Here is a 13,176-nt window from a genome sequence, read left to right on the forward strand (position 1 = left end):
CATCCCTATGAGATAGCGGGTGTCAGGGGATGAACATCCCCTGACACCCGATCTAATAAATGTGCGCAATCCTCCGATTCTGCAGACGGAGGAGAATCCTATTTTTCCATCCGTCTACAGAGCGGATTGGGTGAACGCGGACAGACGGTCCGTGTTCATCCGATCCCCCCATAGAGGAGAGCGGAGATCTGGCCGGAGCAGTGTGCGGAGACCGCTCTGTCATCCGCCAGCTCAGCAGGGATCGGCGGAGCGATCCCCGCTGAGCAAGCGGAGGTTCACGGGGCGGATCATCACGGGTCCGTCCCGTGTGAAAAGCCCTAATGTAAAGGGGAGGGAATGCGCTGGACATCTAATCTTACAGATACAACCGTCCCTTTTGAAGGCAATCATTATGCTGATGCGGCCCACAATGAAATTGAGTTTGACACCCCTGCTTTAGATTGACTACTGTAATTGCCATTTTAAACAGATTCATCTACCTTCCCAATACTTACGGAAAAAGGACCCACATCAGAGTGTTTAAGGTCCATTTGTATCCTATAAACAACACAAAGACATAAAAGTAAAACAAAGAATTTGCTGGTAATTGCCATCTCTGCTGTCAACAGAAGTTAGATGGGTTCTGTTATGTGAAGCAAAACATTTATAAAAAAGTAAATATAGTTTTTGAAAACGCAAAGTTCATAGAACTTTAATGTGCTTGTGCTTACCTACTTAGTTCCAGATTACCCACAATCCTTCCTGAACTTATAGCCACCTTCACTAGAGCGCTGGTTGTCTGCAGGGAAGATGACAAGAAAAGATATGTACAGCTTGCAATCATTACAGCAGAGTCACAGAGAAAACGCAAAGCAATTATACCTTTTCACGTAATAATAAAAAAAAAAAAAGATGACAGTTGGATTTTTTTTATTTTTATTTAATATTTAATACATCAGCTCCAACTGAGCTAACAGATGATATAGTACCCTGCAAAGACAGGAAGAAATTTCACTAGGGAGGAACTAAAGCATTATGGACCCCAATATCAAAATCCCCTCCATATGGCAATAGCAGAAGCCTTGGAAAGTACTAGGATACCATCCGAGGTCTGTTCTAGCAGACACAACAGATGGGGCTGTGCTTATTGACCATGATTCCTGCTTCTTTCTACATCAGTGAGTGAAGTGTGTTCAGTTTCCTTCTCTGAAAAGATGTCTAGATGCATAACTAAAAATTCAGCAGAACACTTTTCTGCATTCACACTGAGCAAACATAGGAAAGTAATAAAAGCTGAGTAAGCATGTCTATAAATTAAAGGGTCACTCCGCTAAAAATATTATTTTTTTTATAGTTGGAGCCTCGTGTCCCGAGTTGGCCCCTGGCTTCTTTAATGTGATGGATACTACAAAAGGAACATTATCCTTCCGTAATTCCACCATGGAGTTTGACGTGTTCTCAACTGCCTTTGCATGTACCAGCTACACCGTAATATGACATAAATATTCCCCCTGCCCTTGCCCTCCTCCCTGACTCTTCCATCAAGATCTGTAATACAACTATAATTCCCTCCCCTAATGCCAGGACACCATTTGTATTTACGGACTTTGACTTGTCCTTTGCACCCCAAATCCAGTCACTTTCCAATGCTTGCAGACTTCACCTCCGGAACATCTCCAAAATACGCCTCTTTTTACGACTCTTCATCCCTCACAGTTTTACACTTTGTACCACTCGCCCTCTCTATTTTATTATAAGTCGTCAGGAGCAGGGCATCCTAACACTCTTATACTGAATTGTATTGTAAGGCCGCGTACACACGGGCAAACATGTACGATGAAACCGGTCCGCCGGACCGTTTTCACCGTACATGTCTGCCCGGGGATTTCTGTACGAAATCCGCGCGTAAACAATACGCGGGGCGTGTCCGCGCCGTCGCCGCGACGATGACGCGGCGACGTGGGCGGGCCTGCCAGTTAAATGCTTCCACGCATGCGTCAAAGTCATTCGACGCATGCGAGGGATGGTGGGCGCTCGGACATGTACGGTAGGTCTGTACAGACGACCGAACATGTCCGAGCGGACAGGATTCCAGCGGACTGTTTTAAAACAAGTCCAGAAATATTTGCCCGCTGGGAAAAGGCCCGGCGGGCAAATGTTTGCTGGAATCCTGCACGCTCGGGCCTACACACGACCGAACATGTCTGCTGAAACTGGTCCGCGGACCAGTTTCAGCAGACATGTTCGGTCGTCTGTACGGCCCATAACTGGAATGTCTCCCTTTATTAAAGCGGAGGTCCGCCGATTTTCTTTTTTAAAGTCAGCAGCTACAAATACTGTAGCTATGGACTTTTAAAATAAGAACACTTACCTGTCCAGCACACCCACGATGTCGGTATCCAAAGCCAATCTCTGCCTCGGCTCTTGGATGCTGCCTTGGCCATCTTTGGTAAGGGAATCAGGAAGTGAGGCCTTGCGGCTTCACTTCCTGGTTCCCTACTGCACAGAAACTGATTAGATGTAGTTTTGGGTGACCTATTCTGCCTTGTACACAAAAAAAAGTCCGCCGTGAGTCCGTTGCAAGTCCGACAGAAAGATAGAGAACAGGTTCTCTATCTAAGGTCCGTCAGACTTCCGACAAAAAAAGTCAGATGGAGGCTACACACGGCCGAACTTTCCGAGGGAAAAAAGCCCGTCTGACATTTTTTCTCGGAAAGTCCGGCCGTGTGTACGAGGCATTAGTAGTTATATTAATAAATAATTTGATTGGGGCGGTTTTCAGTTGCTTGTTATCATTAGCACAGTTTATGATCCATTCTAAACATTCTAAAATCTATGGACATAGCTATAAAAATTTTACTTACCACATTTAATAGGAAAGCTGGAGCCAGAGTGGCATTTGGTAAGATCACATAAGCTTGAATGTCCATTTTTGGGGAAATAGACAAATTTCCTGGTTTGATGTCTAGAAATGGAGCCGAGGTAGATGAGACCGTGAGTTTCATGAGCATATCTGGGTACATCTTGGATAACTGTAACAAAATCAGACAAGAACATTGGATGGTGGTACAAATTAGTGTTGGCATCACACTAGTCTCTCATAACGATTGTAAGTTCTAACGAGCAGTGCCCTCTGATTCCTCCTATATTGAATTGTATTGTAACTGTACTGTCTGCCCTCATGTTCTAAAGAGCTGAGCAAACTGTTGGCACTGTATAAATCCTGTATAATAATAATAATAATAATAATAGTATAGGACTCCAGTATTTTCAAAATGCAGGTGTTATTTAGCTGTCAGAAGAGAAATAAAGGAAAATACTATTTGTTTCTTTAGTATTTTAACAATAGTGGACTGAGTTGACTGAAGTGGACAGTTCCAGTGAAGAGCAGTGGGACTTTCAGATGATGATTGTGTGCCAGTAGATGCCTGATTAGAGCCAGGGACAGATTCAGGCCGCGTACACACGATCGGTCAAAACCAATGAGAATGGACCGAAGTTCAGTTTCATCGGTCCAAACCGACCGTGTGTACGGCCCATGGGTCTTTTGTCCTTCGGACCAAAATTTTAAAACTTGCTTTAAAATCGAACCGATGGACCGTTGACCGATCGGTCCAAACCGATGGTTAGTACACAAAAGCATCGGTTCAAAACCCGCGCATGCTCAGAATCAAGTCGACGCATGCTTGGAAGCATTGAACTTCGTTTTTTTCTGCACGTCGTTGTGTTTTACGTCACCGCGTTCTGACCCGATCGGATTTTGAACTGATGGTGTGTACACACATCAGACCATCAGGCCACTTCAGCGGTGGACAGATGAAAACGGTCCGTGGGACCATTTTCATCGGATGAACCGGTCGTGTGTACTCGGCCTCAGACCTTGAAGGGCCCAGGGCACTTCAGGTTCAGGGGCCCCTCATACACAGCATTGGTTTACATAACATTCTCAACGACAGGCACTCGTTTTCAAAATGCATGACATAATTTTGAGGTCAATTGTGCACACACACACACACACACACAGTCATAGGCCACTTTCCTTAGGAGTTCTCTATGTGCAAATCGTTTCCAAAATTTGTTATAAAAAATTATACAATATACCAGCCCAGAGTAAAACCTTTTACAGAGGATGGCAAGAAAAGTATTAATCCCAAGATGCATTTAATAAAATGATTTTTTTTATTATTATATATTTATATTATTTTATTACTATTTATTTTTTATTATTTTATATAATTGTTTATAATTTTTTTATTGTTTTATATTATTTATGTATAGAGAGAAGCTCCTTCTATCAGGGGGGCCCAGGGCAGTATCCCTATTTGCCCCCTTATAAATTCAGCATTAGAGCCTCAAATACCTTAATACCAACTCAAGTCAGTAACTCCTTATGCCGCGTACACACGATCATTTTTCGGCATCAAAGAAAACTTTGTTTTTCAGCATGTCCAAAAAACGAAGTTTTTCCAACTTCATCATTAAAAACGACGTTGCCCACACACCATCGTTTTAAAAAAATGATGAACAAAGCGCTGTGATGTACAACACGTATGACGGCACTATAAAGGGGAAGTTCTATTCGCCTTTGGGCTGCTTTAGCTGATTCCGTGTTAGTAAAAGACGATTTGCGCTTTTTTGTCTGTTACAGCGTGATGAATGTGCTTACTCCATTATGAACGATAGTTTTACCAGAACGAGCGCTCCCGTCTCATAACTTGCTTCTGAGCATGCGCGGGTTTGACCAGGGCGGCCTTGGCTCACAGGAAGAAGGGTGAATAATTACAGGCATCATTCAACCCAGTAGAAAAGATATGAGAGTCTTTGGGGGACACATTGGGCATTTTATTTTTAATTTAGGTTCAAGCAGGATAATTTAGTTTCATATAAAAAAGTCACTTCTGGTACTAAATAGAAGCACAGTTTGTTTCTTACCTGAGGTATTAGCGCGCCAAATGAAGAAGTGTTTAACCGAATGCTGAAGTCTTTGGGAATCTAAAAATGAACATAATTAAATGTTTTTGAATGCAATAGCAGCTAACATGTGTTAAGGTTATTTAATGTGTTACATGGTATTCCACATGAAGTGTAAATTACATTTTGAGGATGTAAAGAACTCTTTTTATGAAATACCGTCTTTCCTCGGAGTGCAGAGTCTGCCACATGAAAATCAAGAAGAGGGGCGTGGCCTAGCGTCGGACTGTGATGGACGCCTAATCCCTTTCCTCCAGCACGTGTGGGCAACTAACTTAAGCCACAGGCAACAAGCAGACGCTTACCGGCCGAAAAACAAGCGATCGGGCCGCAAGAACACCCGTGGATCCGATGGAGCCAGGTCAGCAATCCTCCCCTGTAATCCCGGAGATGTTCCGGGCGGCGCAGACAATAGGCCTCAAAGCCGCGGCCTCGAGTAAGGCCCCTATGCCGCTCGGCGGCTCCAGCACCTCCGCGGACGGCGCGATCGGCGCCCAAAACGCCCTAACAACCCCAAACTTAACACAGCAGGCACAGCAGGCACAATCCCTTAGCCTAGCAGACCTGCAAGCTAATCTGCAGGCAATGGCCATGGATATTAAATCATCCTTTGCTGCAGCCATAACGGACATAAGAGCTGACATCCAGGGCATAGCAGTGAGGACAGGAGCTATAGAACAGGCCTCAGCCCGCCAGACAGATGCCATTAAACAGATACAAAAAAATGCTGACATGCATCTTGGTCACATTATTGAAATGCACCGCCATTTAGAAGATTTAGATAATCGCGGAAGAAGACACAATATAAGAATTAGAGGAGTCCCAGAAATGCCTGACCAAATTCCTGTGGAGAGAACTGCAGAAACCATATTTAATGATATACTGGAAAGACCGCCTGATTCTCCGATTGAGTTTGAAAGAGTCCACAGGGCCCTAAGACCCAGGGGTAGAGAAAATGATCCCCCTAGAGACATAATCTGTTGCCTGGTAAACTTTCCCCTCAAGGAGGCCATACTGAGAAAAGCCAGAGAGAAAAATAGAGTCATCTTCAACGGCACAGAAATAAAACTCTATCAAGACCTCTCAAACATCACTTTACAGCAACGCAGAGCACTCCGCCCGATCACAGAACAATTGCGATCAAGAGGTATTCCATACAGGTGGAAATTTCCGTTCTGTCTCTCAGCTACTTCAAGAGGACACACGGCATTACTCCGAACACCTGATGACCTCCGAGCTTTCTGTGAAGCCATGAACATCCCTAGAACGGAAGTCCCTGAATGGTACAACTCCTTCATGCTGAATGAATCCTGGATCACACTCTCCAACAATCTTACTCCAAGAGCACAGAGGCAAAGAGAACGACGCCCCAGATCGCCGTCTCCTCAACGCAACAGACGAGCAGACTCCCCACCCAGACGCAGAGATCGACCCGATCATCAGGACCATATGGACACCTAAACCATGCCTAAAGAGCAGAAGATGAACGCTCGAATCAACAATGGAGCGGCACACATGTCCCTTCGACCACCTAATTCTTTCCGCCACAGATTCTGAACTTACATCTGGCAAAGATATCAGACCTGCTATCAACCAACCAGATAGACTGACCTTCATCACACCGAGTTGACAACTTTGGTCATAAGAGATCTAGACACCTGTGAGTATCGCTTCCTTACACCCACATATCAAAAAAAAAAAAAAAGACATCCATTAAATGAACATGCTATACAGACTCCAAGGTTGGTTATCCACTCCAACCCACACATATATGGTCCTCCTAATAGAAAGACTTGAATATGCAAACTCAGCCTCCGGCCATACTCAAAGCCTAAATCTAACCGTGGCGGATTTGAATGTGGTCAGAGACGTGTGATAAACTGTACTCCTTTTTATTTTTTTTTACTTTTTATTCTATGTTACACATTCTGGGTTCGTATACTCTTACCTAAACATCTGACTGCCAATACCTGTAATACATGAATGGGTGAGACATGGCGGTGATCAAGCTGCAAATACTCTGAAAGCTAGTGATCCATGACACCAATGTGAGTTAAACCTACCCATATGCTCAAACAAAGCTTCCAAATTACTGAAACGTGTCACCGCCTGATCCACATGATGTGGAATATGAATCACACATAGAGTGGATGCTCTTGATCATAGCAGTGTCTCATACACATGTTCAATTCTTCAGGATGATGTTCAGGAACACAACATAAGTTGAACAAGTTAAAATAAGTTAACATGTTTGTTTACACTGGCTATTGCTTTACACCCCTTAAGTTGTTAAAATGGGTTAATAATTATAGGAGAAAAGTGCTCAAACTCACAATAACTGACATACACCCTATGGATTAGTAAGGCAACACTCCCATCTAGTGGATAAAAATATAATTGCCTTCAGATACTTTTTACACCTACTATCCATGATTCTGACTCCTTGAATCTCTTGAATTAAAGGCAGCTTCCCTCCGGTTCTAAATTTACCCCACAGGTGTACTTATACAAGTAAGCTGGCCAACCACTGAGACTCAGAGCAAAACTCAAAACTTATTTTTTAGTAATATTCAGGCCCAACCTTCCAAAATTTTCCCTGTGAATACGCATGCTTTCTTTTTATAGTTGTCCCAGAGTGCTGACTTAATTGGTTTACAGACAGAGTAGAAAGACAGAGAGAGTATAAGGAAGAATAGTTAGACAATCTCCTCTGGCTGTGTACTACTGTGACCAAAACCGTAGCAGATCCGATAATAGCCACAACCCCACACAAAGGGTTTTTTCCTTAAATACCCTTTGACCCATCCGGTACTGTATATACCAAGGTAGATCGGCTGGTCTGAACCTACCTGCCGGAGTTGTTTCTTCCCTTAACCCTCCCCCTCCCTCTTCTTTTTCTAGCTAAACTTTTTCTCCTTTTCTCTTTTTTTTTTTTTTTTTTTTTTTTTTTTTTACCCCGCCCCCACACCTACTCTATAAACATGACTTCAAATACTCAGCAAAGCATACCATTATCCATTAAACTTCTTTCTGTGAACGCAAAAGGCCTCAACATACCTGAAAAACGAACCAAATTCCTTAACGAGTTTCACAAACAAAAAGCAAATATCATATGCATACAAGAGACACACTTTAAATCAGATAAAATCCCAAAATTTCACGACAAGAGATACCCCACCACTTTTCATGCCTCAAACACAGAAGGTAAAACGAAAGGGGTCTCAATACTAATCTCAAATCGAACCCCCTTCCAGGTACAAGACACCATGCTAGACCCAGGGGGTAGGTATATATTCATCAAAGGTAAATTTGAAAATCATCCAATGACAATTGCTAATGTTTATGCTCCGAATTCAGGACAGGTAACCTTCTTCCGTAAAATCAAAGAAATGCTGACAACCTTTGCCTCAGGCATTCTAGTTTTGGGGGGAGACTTCAATATCCCATTAGACCCCCTCATTGACACCTCGAACGGAACATCGAGCCTTCCCTACAGGGCTTTAAAACAAATCAAAATACAACTGAAAGAGCTGATGCTTCATGACACTTGGAGAACCCTGTATCCCCAGACCAGAGATTTTACCTACTTTTCCACCATCCATCAAAAATACTCTAGAATAGACTACTTCTTCCTATCACAACCAGACCTAACCTTCCTAACAAACTCGACTATCGAACCTATGACACTATCTGACCATCATCCTATAACCCTTTCGCTGACTTTCCCTGAAAAAAAAACAGTGACAAAAACGTGGAGACTAAATACTGCAGTACTAAAAGACCCTGCAGACGTATCAGAACTACGCGAGAAACTTCTCGATTATTTCTCTAGAAACGAAAATGATGAAACCTCTTCTCTAACGCAGTGGGAAGCACACAAATGCGTCATCAGGGGTGAATTCATCAAAAAACTAGCGAAGCTAAAAAGGGAAAGCCAACTAAAAATAAAATCCCTCATAGACCAGATCCACAAGCTAGAAATGTCACACAAAAGAGATATTGCCATCTCAACGCTTGATGAGCTAACTAAAATGAGAGCAATTCTTGCAGAGGAACTAAATTTGAAAACAAAAAGACAATACGTACTGAGACATAGGATATATTATGAACAGGGTAATAAAAGCGGGAAATTACTTGCGAAGGCAGTTCAAAGCAAAAAAATTTCTTAAACGATACATCAAATTAGGGATAATCAAGGGAAATCATATTCCACAAACGAGGAGATCGCCAACCAGTTTGAGGAATATTACCATTCCCTTTACAACCTTCCGTCAGACCCAAAATGCCCCCAAAATTCAGAGAAAAGAGCTAAAATGATCCAGGAATTTCTAGAAAAGTACAGCCCACCTAAGCTTGCCACAAATAAAGCCCAAGAACTAGAAGCCCCTATCTCAGGACCAGAATTTGATAAAGCAATTAAAGAAATGAAAATAGGCAAGGCGCCAGGACCGGATGGTTTACCCTTACAATACTACAAAACGTTCATCGACATCCTGAGGCCAAGATTCCTGAAGACATTCCAAACTCTTAAATCTGAACGCCAAACTCCAAAACAATTATTAGAAGCCCACATTACAGTCATTCCCAAAGAAGGTAAGGATACCTCACAAGTAACTAACTATAGGCCCATATCTCTTATTAATGTAGATGTTAAAATCTACGCCAAGATCTTAGCTAATAGAATAGTGCCCCTACTCAATTCCCTCATAACTTTAGACCAAGTGGGATTCATCCCAGGAAGGGAGGGTCGCGACAACACAATCAAGGCCCTTAATATTAGTCACTGGTTAACTTCCAATAAGAAGCAAGGCTTCTTTCTGTCTCTAGATGCTGAGAAGGCGTTCGATAGAGTGGCCTGGGATTTTATTGACGCAGTACTAGATCACATAGGCATTCTACCCCAAATGAAAGCTTACATCACTGCACTTTACACCAATCCAACAGCCAGAGTACGTGTCAACGGCCACCTATCGGACGCCTTCCAATTAAGAAATGGTACGAGACAGGGATGCCCCTTATCCCCTCTACTGTTTGTTCTAACTCTTGAGCCACTCCTAAACAGAATCAGATCCAATCAGAACATCAAAGGAATTGAAATTCATAAAAACACTTATAAAATTGCTGCATTCGCTGACGACATGCTTCTAACCCTCGCAGAACCCCACATATCCATACCCAACCTCTTAAAAGACCTAGATCACTTTAAGTTATTGTCTAACTTAAAAATCAACCACTCTAAATCCAATGCCCTAAACATTACACTCCCCTTAAAAGTTGTAGATCTGTGTAAAAAGAATTTCCCGTTCACATGGGCCAAACACAATATAACCTACCTAGGAATAGAAATCCCTTCTAATCTAAATGACCTCTTTAGACTTAACTTTTTACCTATACTAAAAGAAGCGCATGAGGATCTGAAAAGATGGAATACTCTAAATGTCTCTTGGTTTGGTAGAGCCTTCCTAATTAAAATGACAATACTGCCTCGCTTTTTATATGCTATGCAGACAATACCCATCTTTCTACCCTCATCTTTCTTTTCGTCATACCGTAAAGCTTGCACTTCCTTTATTTGGAGAGGCAAATCACCTCGGATTAAACTTAGCAGATTAAACTTACCAAAGAACAAAGGTGGAATAGCACTACCAGATCTTAAAAAATATCACCAGGCGACTCTCCTCACACGGATAGTAGACTGGAATATTCACCAGGCAGTCAAAGATTGGGTTAACTTAGAGCGCACCCAGTTCCCCCAAGACCTGCATATCTTACCATGGATCCACCCTAAATACCACTCGAAAGCTATAAAAGCGCACCCCATGATAGGTCCTACTTTAAAAACCTTTCACAGCACATTCAAACAATCTAATGCGACCCCCTGGCTCAGCCCCCTGACGTCACTGAGAAACAACCCCGAATTCCCCCCCGGACTTGAGAAAAACTTTCTAAAACCCCATTGGCCCCATGAGCGAATCTTATCCATGCATTTCTATAAAAAAGGGAAAATATTATCTAGAGAAGACCTAAACGAAATCATTAAACCCTTCGTAATACCACACTGGAACTACATACAAATCAGACATTACCTGACCAAAGCCGACAATACATATCTCTGGACAAAACCACTCACAAAACTGGAAGATCTGTGTACCAAAAAAACCCCCCACAGGCACATCATCTCGTATCTATACAGATCCCTGTTTGAGGATATGTCAGACTTCTCAAGTTCGTCATGTCGAAACTGGGAAAGAGATTTAGACTTATCCCTAACAGATGAAAACTGGGAAAAAAAATTTACGTACGCACATAAAGGGTCACTCAACGTAGCCACACAAGAATGCAGTTTTAAAATCATTACCAGATGGTACAGAACACCATCAGTTCTCCACAAATTCTCTCCCCTTATCTCTGATAGATGTTGGAGATGTAAGTCAGAGGAAGGCTCGATGATCCACATTTGGTGGTCCTGCCCATTGATACAAACTTTCTGGAAAATAGTCCATGAGACCATCACTTTAGTCACCTCAGAGAACCTCTGCTATACTCCTGCACAGTATCTCTTACATTTTAACTCTCTTCCAAGAAAACGCTACATGAAATCGCTAGCAATGTTCATGATCAATGCTGCAAGACAATGTATTCCCACCCATTGGTGCTCCGATGTTATTCCCTCCAAGACAGAATGGTTCAGGAGAATAAATAACATAGAAAGAATAGAGGAACTCATAAGCATTTCCCAGGAGAAAATAATGAAATTCTCAGAAACATGGCAGGATTGGATGATTTTCAAGAACTCACAGACAACTAGTACAAATATTCAATGAAACTCAAAAGTATCAGCAATAAAACTATAAAAAATGTACACTGAAGTGGAAGGATTTTAATGGACAAACACCCTAAGTCAAGCAGATCTGTGTTAAACCCTATACCCCCCCCCCCTTTTTTTTTTTTTTTTTTTTTTTTTTTCTTTCTCTATCTCTTCTCCTCCTCTTCTTTCTTCTCTCTTCCTTCCCTTTCCCTTCCCCAACCCCCCTCCCTACCCCTCTTGACCATTAAAGAATTACTACTACTAAAAACCCTATATACTGGTCAAGATGGACATAACAAAAATGTTCTAGGTTGAACCCTATGGTTCATAATGCATAATGAATACTGTACAATCTTCTATGTCATACTTGTATGCCTTTTATATGCCCTCTTCAGACGAGGATTGACGTGCAACACATGATTGTATGCTGAAGTTTAAAAAAAAAAAAAAAAATGTTTGCAGTAATTTCTGTTCAAAGCCAAAACATGTTATATTCTCGCTACCTTTTTCTTTTTTTTCTGGATGTATCATTGTACTATCCTGTTTGCTCTCATGTTCACCCAATAAAAACTTATGAAACAAAAAAAAGAAAATCAAGAAAAGTCCAGTAAGCCTCAAGAATAGAAGACAAAACAAACAAGGACCCCTTTTTTGAGTAATTACCTGAATCCTTCATCTCAGGGCAGTTACAACAGTAAAAGATGGTAGCTGACTATTATAGGTTTGTGCACCTTGAATTTCCCCTTTTCAGAAAAAGTGACCCAACACCATACACCCTTGTCACCCGTCCGGTCCCTGCTGTACATACACCTAGAAGTAATAAACTGGTGTTTGGTGCAGATTTGAAACCCCTCTTCTTCTCCCCCTTCTTTCCACAGGGCTTGTAGGCAGGTGCAGTCTATTTTCTCTACTGCAGGGGGCACTCTCCACTGTTGTTGGAGAGGAAGTTTGGAGGAACTAGGTTCCTCTATGGTCTTCTGAGTCACTAGAGAAGCAATCCCATTGGATGCTGCCACCCTATGTGACTCAAGTAGCCATCATGGATCAACTAGAGCCTATTTAAGGCCCTGGCATTCAGAGAACACTTCTCTGTTTGGACGAGGTGGAGATTGTGATGCCACCACCCATCCTCTCCACCTTGTTTAATCAGAGAATGATTTGCATTCACTGAGAGAATCACACGATGTTCTCCGAATGATGACCAGAAACAGATAGAATATTGTTCCCATCACTGTAGAAGCTCAGGCTACTACAGCCATTTAAAACGTCAATAGAGGCTGTGCCCAATGTAAGTATGCAAAATGTATCATCCCTGGAGTTCAGCTTTAAATGTGGAGGCTGCATTCGTTTACTTTTCTCAGGCCAACTACATTGTTGCAAGTACAGAAATACAGCGGGTAAAATAAGTATTGAACACG

The 13,176-nt window shown here is 42.2% G+C and overlaps 1 protein-coding gene across 1 annotated transcript in view; it reads right to left on the reverse strand.

Moving 5' to 3' along the window:
* BPI (bactericidal permeability increasing protein) overlaps positions 1–13,176 on the reverse strand; it is a 39,363-nt gene that overhangs the window by 6,730 nt on the left and 19,457 nt on the right. Inside the window, exons 9-12 of the mRNA XM_040330548.1 lie at positions 4,912–4,971; positions 2,844–3,011; positions 711–778; positions 495–537 (exon numbers count right to left, since the gene is read on the reverse strand). Coding sequence (XP_040186482.1) covers positions 495–537; positions 711–778; positions 2,844–3,011; positions 4,912–4,971 — 339 coding nt within the window. The remainder of the gene's footprint in view (positions 1–494; positions 538–710; positions 779–2,843; positions 3,012–4,911; positions 4,972–13,176) is intronic.

The sequence above is a fragment of the Rana temporaria genome, chromosome 12 (genome assembly GCF_905171775.1).
Source record: "Rana temporaria chromosome 12, aRanTem1.1, whole genome shotgun sequence".
NCBI lineage: Eukaryota > Metazoa > Chordata > Amphibia > Anura > Ranidae > Rana > Rana temporaria.